The sequence below is a fragment of the Plectropomus leopardus genome, chromosome 9 (assembly GCF_026936395.1).
Source record: "Plectropomus leopardus strain MGB_pleo_1.0 chromosome 9, ASM2693639v1, whole genome shotgun sequence".
Lineage (NCBI taxonomy): Eukaryota > Metazoa > Chordata > Actinopteri > Perciformes > Serranidae > Plectropomus > Plectropomus leopardus.
This window is the reverse complement of record NC_142184.1, coordinates 20,365,184-20,385,987: the sequence shown is the minus strand read 5'-3', so window position 1 is coordinate 20,385,987 and position 20,804 is coordinate 20,365,184. Positions and strand designations below refer to the sequence as shown.

Genomic DNA, 20,804 nt, shown 5'->3' with positions numbered 1-20,804 from the left:
GCTCGTGGCACTGAAGGAGGTGTGTGTAAGCTCCCTGTTATTAGTTACAGACACACTCAGGACAAATAAAGCTTTTAAAAAAATCTATTTTCATACAGGAGCGATGAATGACACAAAATATGCCAATATTCTAACTTGACTATCTGCTGCTAAACATCTGTGTTTGTCAGTGTTCGGGGCAAATGTTAGCTTTGAATGAGGAATGAGTGTACACACACAGATACTCACTCGACTGCCACTCACTCTTTGATTTTCATGTGTCGAGGGGAAAGCTGAGGACGCTGCTCTTTGCTTTTTCACTGTTGTTTTTCCCCCTTTTTTTAATTTTTAAAAAATTTGAAAAAAAAGAAGTGAATTGGTTCATGTAGAAAAGCTACTTCAGAACCCAGACAAAAAGCAGACAGAATTTAAACAACAATGCCTGAGAAGGAGGGGAGGGATGAGAGAAAATAAGAGAGAAAGGGGAGGGGCAGGGAGTGTGTGTCACTGCCGGCATGTAGATGTGTCTCTTTGTGGTGTGTGGGGTGCACAATGGGACTGATCGCATCTATATGTATCATGGGTGAACGGCAGGAGTTGGGTGGCCATTATACCTGTAACTGCATTATGAATCTACCGCTGTAACTGGATTTATGACTGAAAAATAAAATACGTGGAACAATCTGTACCAAAAAAATGGTCCCTTTTTTGTCATCAGTATGTGCCACTAAAGTCAATGCGTATGTGTCACTTCGAAATAAGCAGCGAGTATTGATTAATCTGAATTCAATTCACATTGTGTGAGTATAACAATCAATAGATTTTATTTGCACATTGTCACAGCCTGTGTGTGTTGTGTGGTGGTCAGCGGGAGCTGGTGTTGAATTGATAAAAGTAGTCCTTGGTGGGTTTGTTGGTGTACAGCTTCTTGTTCAGGTACTCCTGACTGGGACACAGAGACACACATAAACACACAGTGAGTAACTTTCCAGAAATGGTTATTTAAAGGAATAGATCACCCACCCGAATGACCATTTGTTACAGTTACTCACCTACTATGCTGCAATGGTAAAGAAAAGCATAAATATTATTGATGAATTGAAATCATGGTTTGTTATGTGACTTTGCTGATTTAAATGGTTAGTTTGGATTCACCAAAGTCACACAATTACATAAACAAACTATCAATCGCGTCAGTGTTACTCCAGCATCTCTTGTGTTAAACTAGATATAATTACTGTTTTTGTCAGTGTAGTCTGGCTTTGAAGAGAGCACAGAAAAGATTCACTCTTGGTTCAGTTCTTGCCAGATAGGCCTCTCTGTTTGGGAAATACTGACATACGACTGGATAGATGAGACTTGGAGGGAGTTTGTAAATGAATGTTTCAATATACTTTTCTGTTAAGTGCAGAGCACTTTTACTCCAAATTCAGTGTAGCGCAGGGTGAGTAATTTATATACTAATGGTCATTTTGAGGAGGTATTCCTTTAAATCTGGATTATATATTGAAGTACTTTATCACCTTAACCCAAAATACATTTGCTGACTGCAACCTGAATAGCGTGTGTATGTGTGTGTGTGTGCAGTGCTCACTATGCCTGCTGCTCTCTGGCCAGCTGCTTGTTGTAACAGTCTGTCTGAATCCTCGTCTCTCTCCTCAGCTCCTCTGCCTTCCACTCCTCCTCCTCTGCCTCTCTGGACAGCTTCAGGAGGTTGAGATCCCAAGCTGCATCCCGAATCTTCTCAGCATCAAGTTGTCTCTAAAGATAGCAAGAAATTAAGGTCTGGTGAAAACTATTGTGTGGGATACTGGGTTTAAAAAGTGTGTTTCTCATGCTTTCTTATGATGGAGGGTCTATCAATCAGGAGGTTAGGACATGACCAAAAGGCTAAAAGATAATAGAGTAAGACAGCAGAAAAATACATATTTCTGCTACACAAAATTCGATTTATTTTTTGCCTCTCTTCTTCATACTTTTTTAAAGCACCAGATGATTTTGTCACCTAAGGCCTTTTTAACAAGCATGTACGTACATATATCAATAACTATGACCTCCATGCCAAATTTCCACTTTCTAGGGCAAAGACTATAGTTCCCAAAGGGCGGGAACATTTGTTTAGACTGACCGACAGGCCAAGCTAGAGAAATGCTGGATGCAGCTTGAAAATACTTAGAAGGATTAATGCCTCTTTAGTCACAGCCTTTAGAAATATGTAACTTGTGAAGAGAGGTTTACAAGCAGTCAAAGAGATGGATAACAAATTAAAGGAAAAGCCTGAATATATTATTGGAAAAATATAATGATTTCAGGCCCATAAGGGTCCCAAAGGGTCACTGAATGGTTAATTGGCTGTTGGACATAGAGAACCCCAGTAATCAGTCATAAAACACATAAGTCCATTAACATTTCAGCACCTCCAGGTCCCTTGTCTCAAAGTCTATGGGTTTTTGTATAAGTTTTTGGTTAGAAGCCTGAAATAAGGTCTGTGGTTAACATAAGCTTAAGAGACTTTCGCAACATAAAATGCATCAGTAAATAACCCACTTGCAAACTCTGAAGCTCTAATGTGCTTTTAAAAAGACAATTGCTAGCAAATGGCTTGATGAGACTTCAGAGTGTCATCACGCTGAACACGGCTTTATAGCCTCGCTGTAGTTGCAATGTGACCGTGCTGTAGTTCATTTATAGCCTAACATTAGCTTTTTACTTCTGGCGATTACATTTAGGCCTCAAAAATCCTGACAGTGGTGTTTAATTGTGAAGATTATCTTGCTGAACAAATCATGTAAACATCATAAACGTTTGTTTGCCACAGAGTTTATTTTCTGCAATGATCCATAATCAAATGGAAAAATCCCATAGGCTTTTTGAAGAGGAAACCAGGGCGACGTTAGGTTTCAGGTTGGCATACAGGAAAACATTATCCCCGCAGCACTTTATTTAGACCAATGTGTTAAACAATGGGAATATATATATATGTGTGTGTGTGTGTGTGTGTGTGTGTGTGTGTGTGTTATCTCTCTGATGAGAAGTTATCTTTCAATTTGTCCCCCACATGTGGTTTAATTTAAAGGTGTCATACGTTAAGAGGTCTGGATCCACCGTTTTTAAGGGATTTGACAGAAAGACAGAACAGAAGAGAAGCTTGGAACAGAGTAAGATGTGGCTTGATAAACTGCTCACGGCGCCCTGTGTTTAGAGTAGCATTTTGTTTTAAAGTGACTCCGGTACCTGTCTCTCAAGACGCTGTTCTTCTCTCTCCCTGTGGATGGCGCTCAGCTGCTCAGGGCTCATCCCTCTCCACCTGTCAATCAGAACTCGGGTTGGCCTCCCTCCCCCTGCCTCTCTCTGCGCTGCCTCTGCACACTCTGTCATCATGTCGGATGTTACAGTGTGCAGTATCTCTTCAAGATTCTCCCTTTCCTCTCGCATGTGCTGCTTCTTCAGTCTCTCTGCTCGCTCTGCGGCCTGTGGGGAGCAGGGCATGGTGAGGCTTTACCACTGATCCAGGGCCAGTTCACTTGTTATTCCTTTGGTGGTTAGAATAGCAGAAGCTTCACAAAACCAACCTCTAATCTGTGGTTACTTCTAACATAGAGTCAAGAGCCATGTGATGAATGTTCTCCTGAGGGATCCACTCAGTCAGTCGTATTTGCGTGTGCATCGTGCATGTGAGTGGTTATTAGAAAAACCACATAATTGTCATGAAAAAATCCCATGACCTGAAGGATTCATAATGATGCCTCCCAATGGAGGATTCAGCCGGGTGCATTCAGGCACATGAGGGGTGAGCTAAATGGGGGCTTTTAAAAACAGACAGGGCCCACGCATACATCAAAGCAGTTTAACCATCCATGATGCTCAGCACCAACTAATATGATGGCCACCTTCCTGCAGCAAGTGTGTGCACGCATCACTTAACATTTTCAATTAGCTATTTTAATTTCCAAACCCCACCTGAGAACTTCATGCCACAGCTCAAAACCCCAGTGGATTTTGCTTTGGAGCATCCATATCAGCGGGTGGCGTGTGTGTGCATCTGTGTGTCCATCTGTGTATGCACATGCGTGTACTGTACCAGAGCTTGATTGTAGTTGTCAAGTGCGATGCGGGTAGCTTTCCTACACTCCTCCTCTAGTGCATGTAGCTGAACCCCCTTAAGGTCCTGATGCACTAGCTCTTTGCTCAAGAGCATCTCTGTGACACACACACACACACACACACACAAGTTGTAAATCACCTGATGTGTGTTTTTCACACCTGCATTACCCATTCTACAAAGCTCTTCAATGACACACTCATACATAACGGCTCTATGGGATGAGCATCCATCAATGCCACCTGGCAATAAGAGCTGTGCGTGGGAGTGTGTGATTGTTTGTGCAGAAGAGCATGAAGCTTGTGTGTGATTTACAGAGGCTATAGCGTACAGCGTGTCAGCTCATCTGTGATTACAGAGTGTGTCTCTTTTCACCTCTGTGCTTTTCTCCCATGCGCCTTCTCTCATTGTCTTCCCTCTGAGCTTGCAGATCTCTGCTTGTCTTTTTCATTTGTTCTCTCCTCCTTTGCTCCTCTCCAATATCCTCTCCCTGAACATGAAACGACAACACAGTGCTCAAGCGAGGGATTATTTATTTAACCATTTGTTGCATTTTCCACAGTTTTTTGATGCACACCAACACCTACCTGAAAGAGTGTCATACTTGCAGGCCCCAGCTCACCCTCTTGAATGGTGAACTTGAATGCCCCCTTCAGGCCACATTTGAGATCAGCATCTCGTGAGTCCTCTTTACGCTGATGAGTGGCCCAGTACTGGGTCAGGTCGGAGTGCAAAGCTGCTCGCTTCTCTTTTTCATCAATGTCTTGCTGCATCAGTGCTTCATCGTGATGCTCTCTCAGCTTATCTGCAATGCAATGAAAATAGAGACATCTGTGATGATACCCATTACACTGTAAAATCTTCAGTAAACCAGTTTACTGTGCTATATATCTGTATTCTGATGGTTGTGAACCAGTCAGTCATATTTGTGTTTTCTTAAACATAGAAGCAAAACAGTACTCGCAGATCTCCTAATTTCATCATGGGTGAAATCCTCTTTGTCATGATCAAGTAAAGTCAGACTAACTTTGTTTACTGAAGTTGCTAAAACCAAGAAAGAACAAGACGATTTTACTTGTCATTTTTCAGTTACATCTTTACAAAATTAAGTAAATACAACTAAATGATGAGTAAACTGAACAATTAGATCAGTAAACATAAATTAAGATTAATAGTTACATTTACTTTCCTTTTTCAAGGCTATTGGTTTCCAAGATTATTTTAAGTAAGATTAACCTGACAGATTTTACAGTGTGGTGGACAGAGATGATTTCAAGACAATGTTCGTTTATGGGATTCACTATTAATAGGTGAAAGATGCCTATTATGGGTATAGTTTACCAAAAGCTTTGTCCCGTTGCATGTCCATGTTTTGGTGATGTTTTTTTTCCTGGACTTGTTTGTTGAGAGCATCAGTGTCGAGGCCCATCACACGGAGCCGAGTGTTGAAGATTCTGGCCTTGCGTGCTGTTTCTGCACACTTTCGCCTCTCCACAGCTTTTTCTATGGGCTGGTCTACAGGCAAATCCACTTTGTACATTTTCTCAGTTTCTTGTGAGCCTGGAGAGAGGCAGGAGAAACAATTACAACACTGATTATTATGGCTGATACACTGGAAAATAACCTCAGACTGAATCAACATACCATGGACACAAACAAACATTATCAACAAAGACTTACAGCCATCCTTAAATTAAACCACCTGTCAGTACAAACCCATCTTCTTTTTGTTTCCTGTATCCAAGCACCATAAAAGCAGTTCTACTGTATGTTGCCACCTGTTTTTTCCACATGCCCACAGTCACCAATAAAAATAAACTGCTGAAGATAACTCATTTAGCCAGCAAACTCAGGTATTCTTACTCTCCGCTTATCTCACTGTATCATCCTATCCCTGTAGCACTCATGACCCAAATCTGCCACTCCACCAGTACTTTATCCCAATTTCCTCTGGATGCATAAGGACATATGTGCAAGTTTCAAGACATACAAACTCTGAATAAGTAGCCTAAATTTTGATTTGAAATTCAATATGTAGTTATTTGATTGTCAAAAACATGGTAAAGAGGGAGCAATGACAGGAAAAAAAAACAAGGCAAGAAAATTACCTCCGATTTAGTTTAAAAGGGGGGAAAAAGAAAAGGAAAAAAACAATCAGGAAATAACCTGGGAAAAGTGACATTTCCTACCAACTTACTTATTGTCGTTTTTGACAGAATTCGCACCAATTGGCTCAGGGTTCAAAGGTTTAAATAGAAGAAAAATGATGTCCTCCAGGTTTCAAAGGGTTAATTCTGGTTTTCTTGTGTTTCTATGCATTCTGTAGCCAATTTGTCCTACACGTTTGTGTTATGTAGGCTGTGCACCTGCTCTGGAAAAGAGGTGCTCTGTCTGTCTGTCTGTTTATCTTTCTTTCTTTCTTTCTTTCTTTCTTTCTATCTATCCATCTATCTATCTATCTATCTATCTATCTATCAAAGACGTTATTATTTTGTGTCAGCTGTATTTCCTTTGAGCGGTGATCACAGATCTAAAGCATCGCTTACCTCTGACGTCACAGATACGCCCAAATTATTTCAGTTAATTTTGGGATTTAAGACTAAAGTTGCTCGAGGTTGTATCGCTGGTCGGAACGTGTTGTGTTTAGATGCCCTTAGTAACCATGGTAACTCGTGGTCATCCCAGTTTGACGCTGCGTTCTTTGCGTTTTGTTTGAAAAAAATAACAAAAGTGGGTGGTGGAAAACTTGTACAAAACATAAAGGCTTTCTGAAATTAACATAATATATTATGAAATGTATATATTTTGAAATAGTTATAATAATAAGCACTATGTTAAGTCAGTGAGAGCGACTCTGACTAGTCAGTCTCGCGATAAACTGCGAGATTTCGTGTCTCGCGCGCTCGAGGGGGCTTCCTGTTGGATTGTAAAATGGCGCATTGTTGTCACAGTCGCGTCGCGTCTATTTGATTAAGATTATGAAGCTGTTAAGATTATTAAACTAAACATGCACTTCATAATGTGACATGTGCACAGGTCTGCAGTAGATTGGACAGACAGGTTCATTCATTCGCGTGCATATTTTCGTCTTTGAGAGTGCTTGTTCGGCAAACATTGGGTGTTAGCATCAGCTAGCTAACATTGTGTTAGCTAACGTTTACTGCAGTTTTTTTTCAGAACAGACGCACAAATACATCGAAGATGGGATATTTAAAGCTGATTGAGATCGAAAACTTCAAGTCGTATAAAGGAAGACAGATCATTGGACCTTTTCATAAGTTCACTGCAATCATCGGACCCAATGGATCTGGTATGTTATGATTGCAAACGCGCGGCTAATGCAAAGCGCTTGCTAGCTTTGGCTAACGGTAAACAGTGCAGAAATGACCCGCTGTCTTTAGATCTCACAACTAATGATTTATGCACAAATTTATGCCTAACTTGTTGGACAGCAGCTTGATTGATCGTCGTTTAACTTTACTATCCCACAGTTGTTTTATCGCGACGTGTCTTGTGTTAAGATTCGTGCCTATTAACTTGTACAGAGTTGCATGTGTGCACAACAGTCAAATCAACAAACAATCTGTTGTGTGTATGATCAAACTTTATGTTGTCTGTTTCAAACTTTTCTTTTTTTCACATTTTTGCTAAGCTATTTAAGCATAATTCATCATCTTTGTCAACATGTATAGCGTAAGTCTAATACACATATGGTTTTACGTTGGAAAATATCAAAATTTTGGAAAGACCCCTCCTTTTAACTGCAGTTTTTACAAAACCTCTTTAACAAAGGGTAAACTAAACACACAAGAAGTACACAAAAAACTGCACATTATAATAGTCACGATGATAAACTTCATAGAACAAGTGTATGTAATAAACTGGTACTATATGATATTATCATTATACTTAGTTCACAATACAATATTATTAGGATTATAAACACCTTTTGAGAGATATTTGAGTGTTGCAATAACATGTATTTTGATATATATTACTCTTATTTCAGTTGCAATTTATGTCCCCATAGGAAAACTTTTTCATCATTTCTTTTATCTAATGAGATAAAGTTTGCAGTCTGTTTATCTATTTTCAATAGATTTTACAGCAGAAAAATGCTTCTAGTAGACTAAAAAAAACGTTTTATGTTATTATTCCAGTATGCTACCAAAGGTTCTGTTCGTATTTGCAATATTGCGACATGTACACACACATATAAACCTGGTAACTCACATGTATATATGCTGTGCTTTCATATTAGGTTTGTATAGGTTATTAAAAATTTGAATGCCGCTGTTGTAGGAAAGTCCAACCTTATGGATGCCATCAGCTTCGTGTTGGCAGAGAAGACCAGCAACCTACGTGTAAAGACTCTGAAGGATCTGATCCACGGTGCCCCCGTAGGGAAGCCAGCTGCCAACAGAGCCTTTGTCAGCATGGTGTACCAGGAAGATAATGGGGAGGAACGCGCCTTCACAAGGGCCATCATTGGTGTGTACTGCCATTCACAGTCATGTTGGAATGTGTGCTTCAGTTTCATTAATGTTTATCCGTGTGAAATGAAGCAGAGTCTAATGACTTTTCTCTGTCACTTATTGTGAAACTTTTTTTCTGGAGTTACTTTTTTTTTTTTTAATTTTATAAAAAAAAAAAGTAGCTCCAGCAATTTGGTAATTGCATCTATTATTTATATTTGCAGCCGTATATTAAACATTGTGAAGCACTCCCTTAAAATCCTGCCTGTCGTCACAGACATCAAACTCTGCTTGGATCTTTATTTTTGTCTTTATCAAAGCTACTTGGGGAACACACATTATGCAAATATATGTTAATATAAGATAGTTGTCTCTGACAGGTTTTATGAAAGACCTTTTCAGCCATCTTTTGTGTGCTTTTGATAAGCCAATGGTTGTGATGTTTATTTCCTAAATGTGTGTTCATCAGGTTCCTCCTCTGAGTACCGCATCAACAACAAGGTGGTGGGCCTCCCTGAATACAGCGAGGAGCTGGAAAAACTTGGCATTCTGATCAAGGCTCGAAACTTCTTGGTCTTCCAGGTGAGACTAAAAAACTAAAAACCTTACTAAGGGAATTTTATTCATTGATGTTCTTTCATATTTCTTCTGTACTAAGCCGCATGTTTTCTCTCAGACGATTGTACTTTACAGGGATTTCAGCACAGTTAACTGTTGCTCACCATGATTTGAAGTTGCTTCTTGTATTCATAAGATGGAGTTGCACAAATGTAAAAAGTGCTTTTTTGTTTAAAAATATTGAATCACTGATGATTAAAAGTAATTCTTGCGACAAACCGCCCTGCTAGTCGACTTGCTGTACTTTCATTTATTCCAGTACTCTTTGTGGCTTGGTTAGTGTTGCAAGCATATGCCCCCACCAGGTATCGCAGGACTGAATGTGACTTGGCCAATTACAGCAGAAACACAAATATAAATGTTATGGTGATAAATGAATATCTGGTAACTTGGCATTGGAAGCTGCTGTTGGTAACCGTAGTTTTATTCCCTGCTTCTTCTCCCTGCAGGGAGCTGTGGAGTCTATTGCCATGAAGAACCCCAAGGAGCGCACAGCTCTGTTTGAGGAAATCTCACGTTCTGGAGAGCTGGCGCAGGAGTACGACCGCAGGAAGAAGGAAATGGTGAAAGCAGAGGAAGACACACAGTTCAATTACCATCGTAAGAAAAACATTGCTGCTGAGCGCAAAGAAGCCAAGCAAGAGAAAGAGGAGGTTTGTACTGAAATTACTTTTATTTCTGTGCATTTGTGTCTTGCATGAATTAGAAATGTAATATTCAGTGTAACTTTTTGACTTTTTGTTGTCCTGTGAGAAGAATTTGACTTGCAGTAAAGTTTAGTTGTTAAGATATGCTTGTTTGTCAATTTAATTTCCTATAATGCTCTGAAGTAAATTTTGTGTTGAATGTCTCATGTAATTTGTCTCTAACCTACACTTATTGCAGCCTATTTTGGCCATAACACTTTTAAAAAGTTAAATAAAGGTCATCATCATACAAATCACCATCTTATCTATCTTTCTGTCTCATCCCATCATTCCTCAAGGCTGAGCGTTACCAGCGTCTGAAAGACGAAGTGGCCAGGGCCAGTGTTCAGCTGCAGCTCTTCAAGCTGTACCACAATGAGACTGAGATTGAGAAGCTGAACAAAGAGCTGGGCCAGCGGAACAAGGAGATCGATAAGGACCGCAAAAAGATGGACCATGTGGAGGAGGAGCTGAAGGAAAAGAAGAAGGAGCTGGGCAGGCTGATGAGAGAGCAGCAGACCATTGAAAAAGAAATCAAGTAAGTGAAAATGTCATGACGGCGTTCTCACAGCTCACTCGATGTACCTCTCAGATGACCTACTGTTACTATCGCCATTTAAAACCAATGGCTTTGTTTAACACTTGATTCTGCCCACAGAGAGAAAGACTCCGAGTTGAACCAAAAGAGGCCGCAGTACATTAAGGCCAAAGAAAACACCTCACACAAGATCAAGAAGCTCGAGGCCGCACGCAAGTCATTGCAAAATGCCCAGAAGATGTATAAGAAACGCAAGGCGGACATGGATGAGCTTGATAAAGAGATGAGGGCGGTGGAGCTGGCCAAGCAGGAGTTTGAGGAGCGCATGGAAGAGGAGGCGCAGAGCCAAGGCCAGGACCTCACCCTGGAGGAAAACCAGGTTTGATATTTAGAATGTTGTACATATTTAAGGCCCCCTTGATTCATAATTTATTATGATTCAATAATTTATTATTTACAGAGTTTTATTTCATTTATGCAGTTGAAATACTGTTACTGGTACATTGGTGCTATTTAGGGATATGCGTATGCTCTATAAAGACTGCAGTAAAAAATCTGACTAACTGTGTTCAGTAAAACTATATATTTTCCATCAGCAGGCTTAGTGTGTCAAAATTCATTCAGTGATTTGACATAAAGATGATGGTATACTGCTCACATGCAAATTGGTGTGTGAATTGTTTCTCGATTTGTTGTTATGATGTTATTAAATCAGATGGATCTCAAAATACAGATCTGTCTTTATCAGCGTAGATAGGCTTTGTGTAGTTTTGACACACAGGATGTAGACTGTGGATATAAAGCCTGCCATGGGCCTCCTATCTCAGGAGGTCTGTTAACATTTTCAAAATTCCCATCATGTGAAACAAGTACAGCATAGCCATATCTATCTCTACACTTTGTTTAGCATTTTTTGTGAAACAGCAACAGCCCTCTGAGTTAGAAACTTACATCTTAAAACATCTTTTAATGTTTTGTGCGGCCCTTTCTTTTTTAGTGGTTTAGCCATTTTAATGCTAGGCCTCAGTTTTCACTGAAACTAATTTCCTTCCCATGCTATTTTGCAAGCTGTCACTTGCATCCCCGCCTTAGCACCCCTAAATATGATTGTGATTGGTTTAAAGAAATACAAATAATCCAGAGTGTCTTTTTTCCTTGATGCCAAATTATTATAGATTCAGCCAGACCTTCTCCAGCTTTGGCACAATGCAAGAAAGGTCTGGCTATGCATACTAGGCTGTTTCTCTGTCCCCCTTAGGTCAAGCAGTACCATCGTCTGAAGGAGGAGGCCAGTAAACGCGCTGCCACTCTGGCACAGGAGCTGGAGAAATTCAACCGTGACCAGAAGGCTGATCAGGACCGCCTCGACTTGGAGGAGAGGAAGAAAGTGGAGACGGAGGTAAATAAGATGATGTTGACAGGCTTGGCTTTGCCAGACAAAATTGATTTTAATTGAATTGATTGCATTCAACAATATATTCTGCTGTTTCTCTTCAGGCCAAAATCAAACAGAAGATCCGTGAAATTGAGGAGAACCAAAAACGTATCGAGAAATTAGAAGATTACATCACCACCAGCAGGTATGCTGCTCTTACGTTTGTTTTTTTTATATATATGTTTAGCTTATTGATTTTCTGGTTTTTCTAATTATGTTTGTCCTGTTATACCTCAGGCAGTCACTGGATGAACAGAAGCGCATGGAGGAGGAGCTGACCGAGGAGGTGGAGATGGCCAAGCGGAGAATTGATGAGATCAACATGGAGCTGAACCAGGTGCTTAATACTCACACAGGCAAAGAAAAGTGAATGAATTCAAATAATGTCATCTAAGAGTGGATGTAGTTGTTGAAGACTATTCTTTGGAAGATCTTGCGTCTATGATTGCACGTTTTACAATGCAAAAATAACTACATAGCATTTGTAGCTAACCTGTGCCCTGAAAGTGAGCAGGAGAACACTAAATGTCTCCCACGTGAATCAACAGATGTTTCTCACTGCAGACATTTCCACATACCAGAGAAAAGCACAAGTGTGACCAATAAAATAAATGATGGCAAGGTGTGCCAGTTATCCAGGCCCGTGGGCCGTCATGCACAACAAGGGGCCTGGCACTAACACTCCTATTGATAATGTTATTAGTCACAGCTGTACATTTGAGAGGTAAAATGTCAGCTGTGAAAAAAGTCTATAACAAATCCCATTATTATTGGCTTTTGCTGTAGGTAATGGAGCAGCTGGGAGACGCCAGAATTGACAGGCAGGAGAACAGTCGCCAGCAGCGCAAGGCTGAGATCATGGAGAGTATCAAGAGACTCTACCCTGGCTCTGTGGTAAGGCAACTGTGACAGTATTCAGCACAATATGATGAATTTTATTCTGCTTGCAGCGCTACAGGTTTTTTTTTTGCTTCCCTTCTTTTAATGTCAGCATGAATATACTCAGATTGGTTAAAAAATATGCTTCTGTCTCTCTGCAGTATGGTCGTCTAATCGACCTGTGCCAGCCCACTCAGAAGAAGTATCAGATTGCTGTGACCAAAGTGTTGGGCAAGAACATGGATGCCATCATTGTTGACTCTGAGAAGACTGGCAGAGATTGTATTCAGTACATCAAGGAGCAGAGAGGAGAGCCAGAGACCTTCCTTCCTCTCGACTACCTCGAGGTGAATACTAAAAAGTGCTGATGGTGATTCAAATCTTTGGAGTGGTTAGAGTATGCGGTTTCAAAGTAGCAATCTTCAGTGAAAACATCAAATTTCAATAAACGTAAGGAAGAGGAGGTTTATGTCAGGCACACAAAATGTGTCTAGCATGATGTGGAGCTACACTCGTCAAATGGGAAAAAAACAGCAATTCGCCTTGAAGCATTTTTTAAGGATCCTCAAATCTCTTCATTTCCTCATCTTTTCTTCTTGCTTAACATCAGAACCCAGTTTTCCGGCTTCAGATTGCACTAAAAAAAACAACTCAATGAATTTTTAATTGCTTCAGTTCAAAAAACATCCCTTTGCTTTGCTTTTCGTCTTGTTTTATCAAAGGTAAAACCAACAGATGAGAAACTTCGAGAACTGCGAGGAGCCAAACTGGTGATCGATGTGATTCGCTATGAGCCTCCCCACATCAAGAAAGCCCTCCAGTATGCCTGTGGAAATGCCCTGGTTTGTGAGAACGTAGAGGACGCACGAAGGATTGCTTTTGGAGGGCCATACAGACACAAGGTATTTGACTTATCTCAGCTTAATAACTGAGGTTTTACTTATGTTATCAAAATTTGTGTGTGAGATAAAAATGGAAGGATTGGAAACTAAGCTTGTCTCATTGATGATTTAGTAGATGTGACTTTTGTCTTTTCTGCCACCTAACGTCCCCTTGTCTCCCTGTGTCCAGACGGTAGCTTTGGACGGTACTCTGTTCCAAAAGTCTGGAGTCATCTCTGGAGGAGCCAGCGACCTGAAGGCCAAGGCCAGGCGCTGGGATGAGAAGGCAGTGGACAAACTCAAGGAGAAGAAAGAAAAACTCACTGAAGAGCTCAAAGTAACTTTGATTATTATTGCTCCTCTCTGTATGTTAGGTATCAGGATATCATGAAAGCTACTTGAGTCAAAATCTTTGTTGGGGTGTAGTTGACAATTCCAGCACAACCTCAAAATAAGAATTGTTTTTGATCTATAGTCACTGACTGCAGTTTGATGGATTGTCACAACAATTTCCATGTAATGTTTTTCTTTACAGGAGCAAATGAAGGCCAAGAGGAAGGAGGCAGAGCTGCGTCAGGTGCAGTCTCAGGCCCACGGTCTGCAGATGAGACTTAAGTACTCCCAGAGTGATCTGGAACAGACAAAAACCCGTCACCTCTCCCTGAACATGCAGGTACAGCCCTGCTACACCTCAGTGTTCCTCATCCTGATTATTATTGTGACTGCTGCCTTAAACTTCTTTTGTTTGTGTCATGTAGGAGAAATCTAAGCTAGAGAGTGAACTGGCAAACTTTGGACCTCGCATCAATGACATCAAAAGAATCATTCAGTCTCGTGAGAGGGAGATCACCGACCTGCGAGACCGCATGAACCTGGTGAGACTAAGACAAAGTGAGCTCCATTTAGAAGCCTGTCTATAAATCAGGCTTTGCAGTGATGTTGTTATGAATGTTTTTGTGTTCCAGGTGGAGGATGAGGTGTTTGTTGAGTTCTGTAAGGAGATTGGAGTGAGGAACATCAGAGAGTTTGAGGAGGAGAAGGTGAAGAGGCAGAATGAGATCGCAAAGAAGCGGTGAGTTCAGTGATGACTCCGTTCAAATGTCAACTCTTCCCACATTGTTGGTCAACCTGTCGCTGGCTTCCTATTTTCTCTAACCTGACACGTCACATTTTGCTTCAGTCTTGAGTTTGAGACCCAGAAGACCCGCCTGGGTATCCAGGTAGACTACGAGAAGAATCAGCTGAAGGAGGACCAGGAGAAAGTCATGATGTGGGAGCAGACCGTCAAGAAGGACGAGGCAGAAATAGAGCGACTAAAGAAGGTAAAGACACAAAGTGAAAGATGAAACTGAACTTACACCGTGGAAACAGTCTATGGGGATCAAGGTTACAGTAACCAAATGCTTATATGGATCGAAAAACTTGGGACAGAATTATTCCTTTACAAATGCTGTTTAAATGAAAAGCTTATTGTAATCAAGTAGTCTGCTTACAGTGTTTATTTTGGGCCTCTAATACATGACAACATATAGAAAAACATTTTAAAAAGGACAGTAATGGTCTTGTTACTCTACACCCATTGTCCTTTGCCTTGTAGTGACCTGTCTGCTTCCAGCTGCCCGCCTGAGGCTGCTGATGGTGCACTTTGAAATAGTGATGGGAAAAAGAAAGTCGTTTTCTCTCTTAAAACCATACTGTCCTCGAAGCTTACGGCTGTTAGTGATAGAGAAAACAAATGTGAACGAAGGGTCTATTGCTGAAGCTGTCATTGTCAAGTGTATTGGTAATGCTCGGTCACCTTGGAGAGGGAAAGGCAGAAAAATTAGCAGCAACCCCGAGAGAGTTCAGTTTCAAAGATTCCATAAGCTGGTTTGAGGGATTTAAAAAGAGAGGGAACATTATGTTTTCTAAAGTACACGGGGGAACTGCTGAAGCCGACACAGTAAATGGTGAAGCTGTCCATTCCATTATTTTATATTCATGTGATAAATATACAAATGTCAATTAGATGGTAATCTGCAGGAGAAAAAAAAGTAGTTCTAATCTTCCTTGGACAGTTGTGTCCACTCAAAGTAGTTTCCTCTGTGATTTGGTTCGACCTCACTTTTTACACCAAATTAATTCTTGTGTGTCTTTTTCTCACATTTCTTATGTTCCTGCAGGAGGAGCACAGACACATGAAGATCATCGATGAGACAATGGCTCAGCTGCAGGACCTGAAAAACCAGCACCTCACCAAAAAATCTGAGGTCAATGATAAAAACCATGATATGGAGGAGATTCGCAAAAAACTGGGTGGAGCCAACAAGTCAGTAGCTGCAAATGCACACAAACTAAATTCTTTTAATGTCATATAGACATTACCTTTGAGTTGTGCTACATCTGTTGTTGATGTATCTTTCAGGGAGTTAACTCAGCTCCAGAAGGAGGTGACGGCCATTGAGACCAAATTGGAGCAGAAGCGTAGCGACCGCCACAACTTGCTACAAGCCTGCAAAATGCAGGACATCAGGCTGCCTCTTCGTTCTGGAACAATGGATGACATCAGCCAGGGAGAGGTACACACAAACACACTCACACAGGTGCTAACCTTTATAACAGAAAATGACATCCTTCCTTTGTTTTGCTGTTCCAGGGGAGCTCGCAGACAGATGAGTCCAGCAGCCAGAGGACGTCCAGCAGTGTTCTCGCTAAAGAGGCTCTCATAGAGATCGACTACAGCAACCTGTCTGAAGACCTGAAGGTAGCTTGTCCACACGACACCTCTGCCTAATATTTAAACTTAAATTTTGTGACGTCAGCTCTCTGGATTTGTGACGGTAACAATACTAATATCGTGCTTTTTCCACATAGTGCTGCAAGTGGAGATAATATTAAAAATGCAGATGTAACCTTTCTAGATGACATCTCTGACCATGTTGTGCAGCCAAATAACAATATCATCATTTAGCGCTTGAGCAAAAAATGGTCCATAATTCTTTGTATTATTGTTTACTAGCACACAGTAAATATCCTTTCTTGTTTCAGTAATGGGTTGTGTTGTTAATGTAGCCTGTGTTGCCACTTTTTCTCTCAATTTTGTGTGTTTAGCTTTGATATCAAAAAACAGTTATGTTTTCATCCTGTTAAGCAAAATATGATGTGTGCTACGTAAGCTAGTACCAACACATTTTTACTATGATATCATGACATCCACCCATTAATCAATCACCAACTTTAAGCTGCACAGAGCTAAGATTAAGTTAGCCATCTAGTTATAGCATGTAATGTTGGTGTGTCTTTGTTTCCTAAAAATGGAGTGATTAATGGCCAGATGGCTAAAGGTTATTCACTTTGGGAAAGTGGAGTCTTTTAGAGCTCCAAATTATGCACTAGACAATTTGCAGTCAGCAGCTAACTTTACATGGAGCATAGATGACGGATACTACTATCCCACTGGCTTTACACCATCTGGGCCTCACTCTTATGACACGCCCACTTTCCAACAATCAAATCTAATTCCTCCCCATGTTGTATCTGGCTGCCTGTCCTGTCTCACTCTGAAATGTGCCACGATACTGATTTCCGTTTCATCTGGACTTTAACAATTTGCAAAAGAGGAAAAGGCCATTTTCAGCAAAAATGTTATGTCTGTAGTTGAAGGGACACTTATTTAATCCCGTTTGACATCCTACAGGATGCACTGTCAGAGGAGGAGATCAAGGCCGAGACAAACACGCTGCAGCAGCGTCTGAACGAGCAGCAGAGTATCTTACAGAGGATCAGCGCACCCAACATGAAGGCCATGGAGAAGCTCGAGAGTGTCAGGGACAAGTTCCAGGAGACCAGTGACGGTGAGTTATGAGGATAATGGTAGAGGCTGGGATCAGAGAAAGGGGGTGATGCTGGTTTACAGTACCTTTCTAGAGCTGTTTATAATGTTACTCCTGTGTGATCTTGTGGTTTTGTTTTTGTCTTTCCCCGCAGAGTTTGAGGCTGCTCGTAAGAGAGCCAAGAAGGCCAAGCAAGCCTTTGAGCAGATAAAGAAGGAAAGATTTGATCGATTCAATAACTGCTTTGAGTCTGTGGCCACTAACATTGACGAGATCTACAAGGCCCTCTCACGCAACAGCAGTGCCCAGGTGAGCCTCAATCAGAACAAAAAGATTTATGCTATGACAGTTAAACAGAAGTCACAGATCATGTACTTTAACTGTTTGATTTGGTATATTATGTATCAAAACGTTTCACAATGAGTGTGTCTCTCTTCTGTAGGCTTTCCTGGGCCCAGAAAACCCAGAGGAGCCATACCTGGATGGCATCAACTATAACTGTGTGGCTCCAGGAAAGAGGTTCAGACCGATGGACAATCTGTCTGGAGGAGAGAAGACTGTTGCTGCCCTGGCGCTGCTCTTTGCTATTCATAGGTGAAACGACAGGGCTTTTTTCTTCTTTGTCTTCATTTACACACCGTTCTCTCAACCAAGGCGCAGGTTGGTATAGTGTTAACATTTTCTCCTGCTTGTCTCTAGCTACAAACCCGCCCCCTTCTTTGTCCTGGATGAGATTGACGCTGCTCTGGACAACACTAACATCGGCAAGGTCTGTTCTCACATGATATTTGATTCGGTTACTTTTTTATCAGTGCTGCTTGTGGTTTGAATGCTGTATTTTTATTTATAAATGCCACTCATTACATTCATTACAAACTACAACTCGTAATGTCCCACTGTACTGTCAAGGTGGCCAATTACATCAAAGATCAGTCGGTGCAGAACTTCCAGGCCATCGTCATTTCTCTGAAGGAGGAATTCTACACCAAGGCAGACTCACTTATCGGCGTTTATCCAGAGGTTTGTTTCTCAATATTGTCTGTACAGAATACAATGCAAAATGCTAAATTACAGCCATGGAGCTTTGATCGTTAAGTATTACAACATATCTGCAGTTTCCAAAAAATTGCCATTATTTTTTTCTCCTTGCTTGCAGTTTACAGTAATTGCTGTTTCAACAGCAGATAGTTATTGTTTTTTTGTATTTGTTTGCTGGCTGTCAGGAGATGTTATACATCAATAACTAGAAGTGAGATTGGTGCGACAGTGGACTGTGCACGCAGAGTGCCGTTTAATCCTTTTTGTGTTCAGTCAGCACCATCAGACCTGTGGCAGACAGTCAATACTGCTGAATCCAGTAGATAGGAAACTCAGTGCCCCATACTGGGCAAGAGTCCATTTTAGCAAAAACTTAATTAACTAACATAAATGAATGCATTTTTTATTGGTTAGTATATCCATCAATTTTTTTTGCCACTTATTTGGGTCCAAGTCAGGGTAAGTGATGAATTATATAATCTCTATAAACAGATATCTGCATATTTATACAGAATCTATAGGCAAAGGCACAAGTTTCTGTTATCAGAAGTGTTCTTGTTTTCATTTGTAGTTCGAGTAATGTTGCATAGATCTAAATGCAATCTTAGCTTTATATTGCTTTTGCTTGGAAAAAAAGTCTATTCGTATGCAGATATGTCTTTATAGATATTAGCCTAAAATGTCTGGCACAAGGAAGAGTAAGTGTTGGCCCTGATATCTGCTGGCTTCACCGAATTAGCCTTAAATATTGTCCCTCTCCCCCAGAGGCTTTACTGTAATCTGATGATGGCCATTTGGTGCTGAGATTGATAATTACATCACTGGAAGGCACTGTTTTATACAGCTGGAAAGTAATAATCGTAACAAAAATGGAACATAAATTCATTTACTAAAGGAACATCAGACCTTATTTTCTCTTGTTTTCCTGGTAATTTGGTAAATACTACAGAAAAGTTACATTATAGATGTGGAATAAGTTATCATTAAAACGTATACATGATCAGTGATCAAGCAAAGCATCTTGAGCTGTCGTAAATAAATGAACGTTGGAAATATCTGCTGTATTTACTAAAAGTATTAACTTCTTTTCTTTCTCTTCCACTCACAGCAAGGAGATTGTGTCATCAGCAAAGTGCTGACTTTCGACCTCTCCCAGTATCCTGATGCCAACCCAAATCCGAACGAATAGGGCTAGCACTCCCAACTCAGCATTTGGGCAGGTTGGACGTTCATTTGCTTTTTTTCTCTGGATTACTGATGTATTCTCTAGCCACAGATTATGTATTCATTAGGTCCCACATGTTTTTTCCTAATGTTTTATGTTTTTATGTATTTTTGGTTATGCTAGAGTAGTGAATTAGTGAGTTTTTTTAGTTGTGGGGGGGCTGTTCTTTATAGACAGCGACAACCAGGATGTATGTACATTTATAAAAGCCCACACTTTCTTAATTTGGCCTTACAAGTGTGATTATAATAATTGGTAAAAATAATAATCAAGTAAAAATGAGAAGGAATAAACCTTTTTTTAACAGACTGTAGAATTTGTATCACGTGATAAAATGTGCTGAATATACCTGAAACAAGTTTTTGTTCTCAGTGCTTTTATACTGTTTATGGCTCTCTTTTCAGTGGTGTGCTGCAAAGCCTGAGACTGTCATCTGTTGTGTGAGCTGAAAGATGTATTTGCATTTACATACGCTACTTTTTTAAAAGCTTAATCAGGAAACTGTTCTTACAGTATGGTGGATACATTCCCGTCTGTGATGGCTAAAGAAAACCCCAGTGAGCTGCTACTGGCGGTGCTGTAATGAGATCATGGAGCTTTGTCAGAGCTGTCATCAGATTATGTCAAAGGAAATGTGCTGAGGTTACACGGATGTATGAATAACAACAATCTCTATTTTCCTTGAGAGATATTTTGAATCGGCTTTAGGAAAATTGAAAAGTCAACGCAAAACTATTCTGTCAGGTCTGTCTTATTGATTGCTTTGCTTCAATAAATAAAATTTGAATTATTTAAGCTCATTTTGTTTACTTTTAATTCTTAGTAAAAGCATGCCAGCCGGTGGCACTTATGATAGCTCTGAGCATCAGTTTAAAGCAATTTTCTCCCTTTACTTGAACCTGTAGTGTTGAATGCAACTTGCTGTATTAGTTTCCACTCCATAAGGGGGAGTCTGTGCTTTGCCATGCAAGACTATTTTTAGAGGCTCTCAGTTTTCTCACTGAAACTTTTGCAGGGGGCAGTGCCCAAAGTATGCACCTCTCATCAATGCATTCATTAGCTCAAATTTTTATTTAATAGTGGAAAACGTTGTGTAACTATACTATAAACTATAGTGTGTAAGTTTTTTTTCCCTT

General features: G+C 40.4%; 2 protein-coding genes across 3 annotated transcripts; one reads left to right on the top strand and one right to left on the bottom strand.

The window, feature by feature from the left end:
* Window positions 1-505: 505 nt before the first annotated feature.
* ribc1 (RIB43A domain with coiled-coils 1) lies at window positions 506-6,729 on the bottom strand. The gene is made up of 8 exons (XM_042491151.2): window positions 6,628-6,729; window positions 5,423-5,641; window positions 4,669-4,886; window positions 4,457-4,571; window positions 4,061-4,179; window positions 3,214-3,450; window positions 1,574-1,740; window positions 506-925 (listed from the first exon to the last, which is right to left on the bottom strand). Exons 2-8 carry the CDS (start codon window positions 5,619-5,621, stop codon window positions 844-846), a joined length of 1,137 nt encoding a protein of 378 aa, XP_042347085.1. The 5' UTR covers window positions 5,622-5,641; window positions 6,628-6,729; the 3' UTR covers window positions 506-843.
* Window positions 6,730-6,986: 257 nt separating this feature from the next.
* Window positions 6,987-20,468, top strand: LOC121946917 (structural maintenance of chromosomes protein 1A). 2 transcript variants are annotated; one of them, XM_088082183.1, is made up of 27 exons: window positions 6,987-7,391; window positions 8,384-8,572; window positions 9,026-9,138; window positions 9,624-9,827; window positions 10,160-10,398; window positions 10,519-10,777; window positions 11,657-11,797; window positions 11,896-11,978; window positions 12,071-12,170; window positions 12,620-12,727; window positions 12,874-13,059; window positions 13,435-13,614; window positions 13,784-13,930; window positions 14,129-14,266; window positions 14,352-14,468; window positions 14,559-14,665; window positions 14,774-14,915; window positions 15,756-15,901; window positions 15,998-16,151; window positions 16,229-16,336; window positions 17,270-17,426; window positions 17,560-17,714; window positions 17,848-17,999; window positions 18,105-18,174; window positions 18,315-18,425; window positions 19,552-19,663; window positions 20,073-20,468. In XM_088082183.1, the coding sequence occupies exons 1-26, from the start codon at window positions 7,283-7,285 to the stop codon at window positions 19,630-19,632; spliced, it is 3,696 nt and encodes a 1,231-aa protein (XP_087938309.1). In that variant the 5' UTR covers window positions 6,987-7,282; the 3' UTR covers window positions 19,633-19,663; window positions 20,073-20,468. The 2 variants fall into 2 exon arrangements, with proteins under 2 accessions (XP_087938309.1, XP_042347677.1); XM_042491743.2 differs by having other exon boundaries at window positions 6,988-7,391; window positions 19,552-20,468.
* Window positions 20,469-20,804: the final 336 nt, after the last annotated feature.

Coding starts and splice junctions, on each gene's coding strand:
- ribc1 (XM_042491151.2), bottom strand. CDS start 5,621: ATGTACAAAGTGGATTTGCCTGTAGACCAGCCCATAGAAAAAGCTGTG. Junction 4,887..5,422: donor GCAACGGGACAAAGCTTTTG/GTAAACTATACC, acceptor ATTGCATTGCAG/ATAAGCTGAGAGAGCATCAC. Junction 926..1,573: donor GCCAGAGAGCAGCAGGCATA/GTGAGCACTGCA, acceptor TCTGTGTCCCAG/TCAGGAGTACCTGAACAAGA.
- LOC121946917 (XM_088082183.1), top strand. CDS start 7,283: ATGGGATATTTAAAGCTGATTGAGATCGAAAACTTCAAGTCGTATAAA. Junction 13,931..14,128: donor AACTCACTGAAGAGCTCAAA/GTAACTTTGATT, acceptor TTTTCTTTACAG/GAGCAAATGAAGGCCAAGAG. Junction 16,337..17,269: donor ACCTGTCTGAAGACCTGAAG/GTAGCTTGTCCA, acceptor GACATCCTACAG/GATGCACTGTCAGAGGAGGA.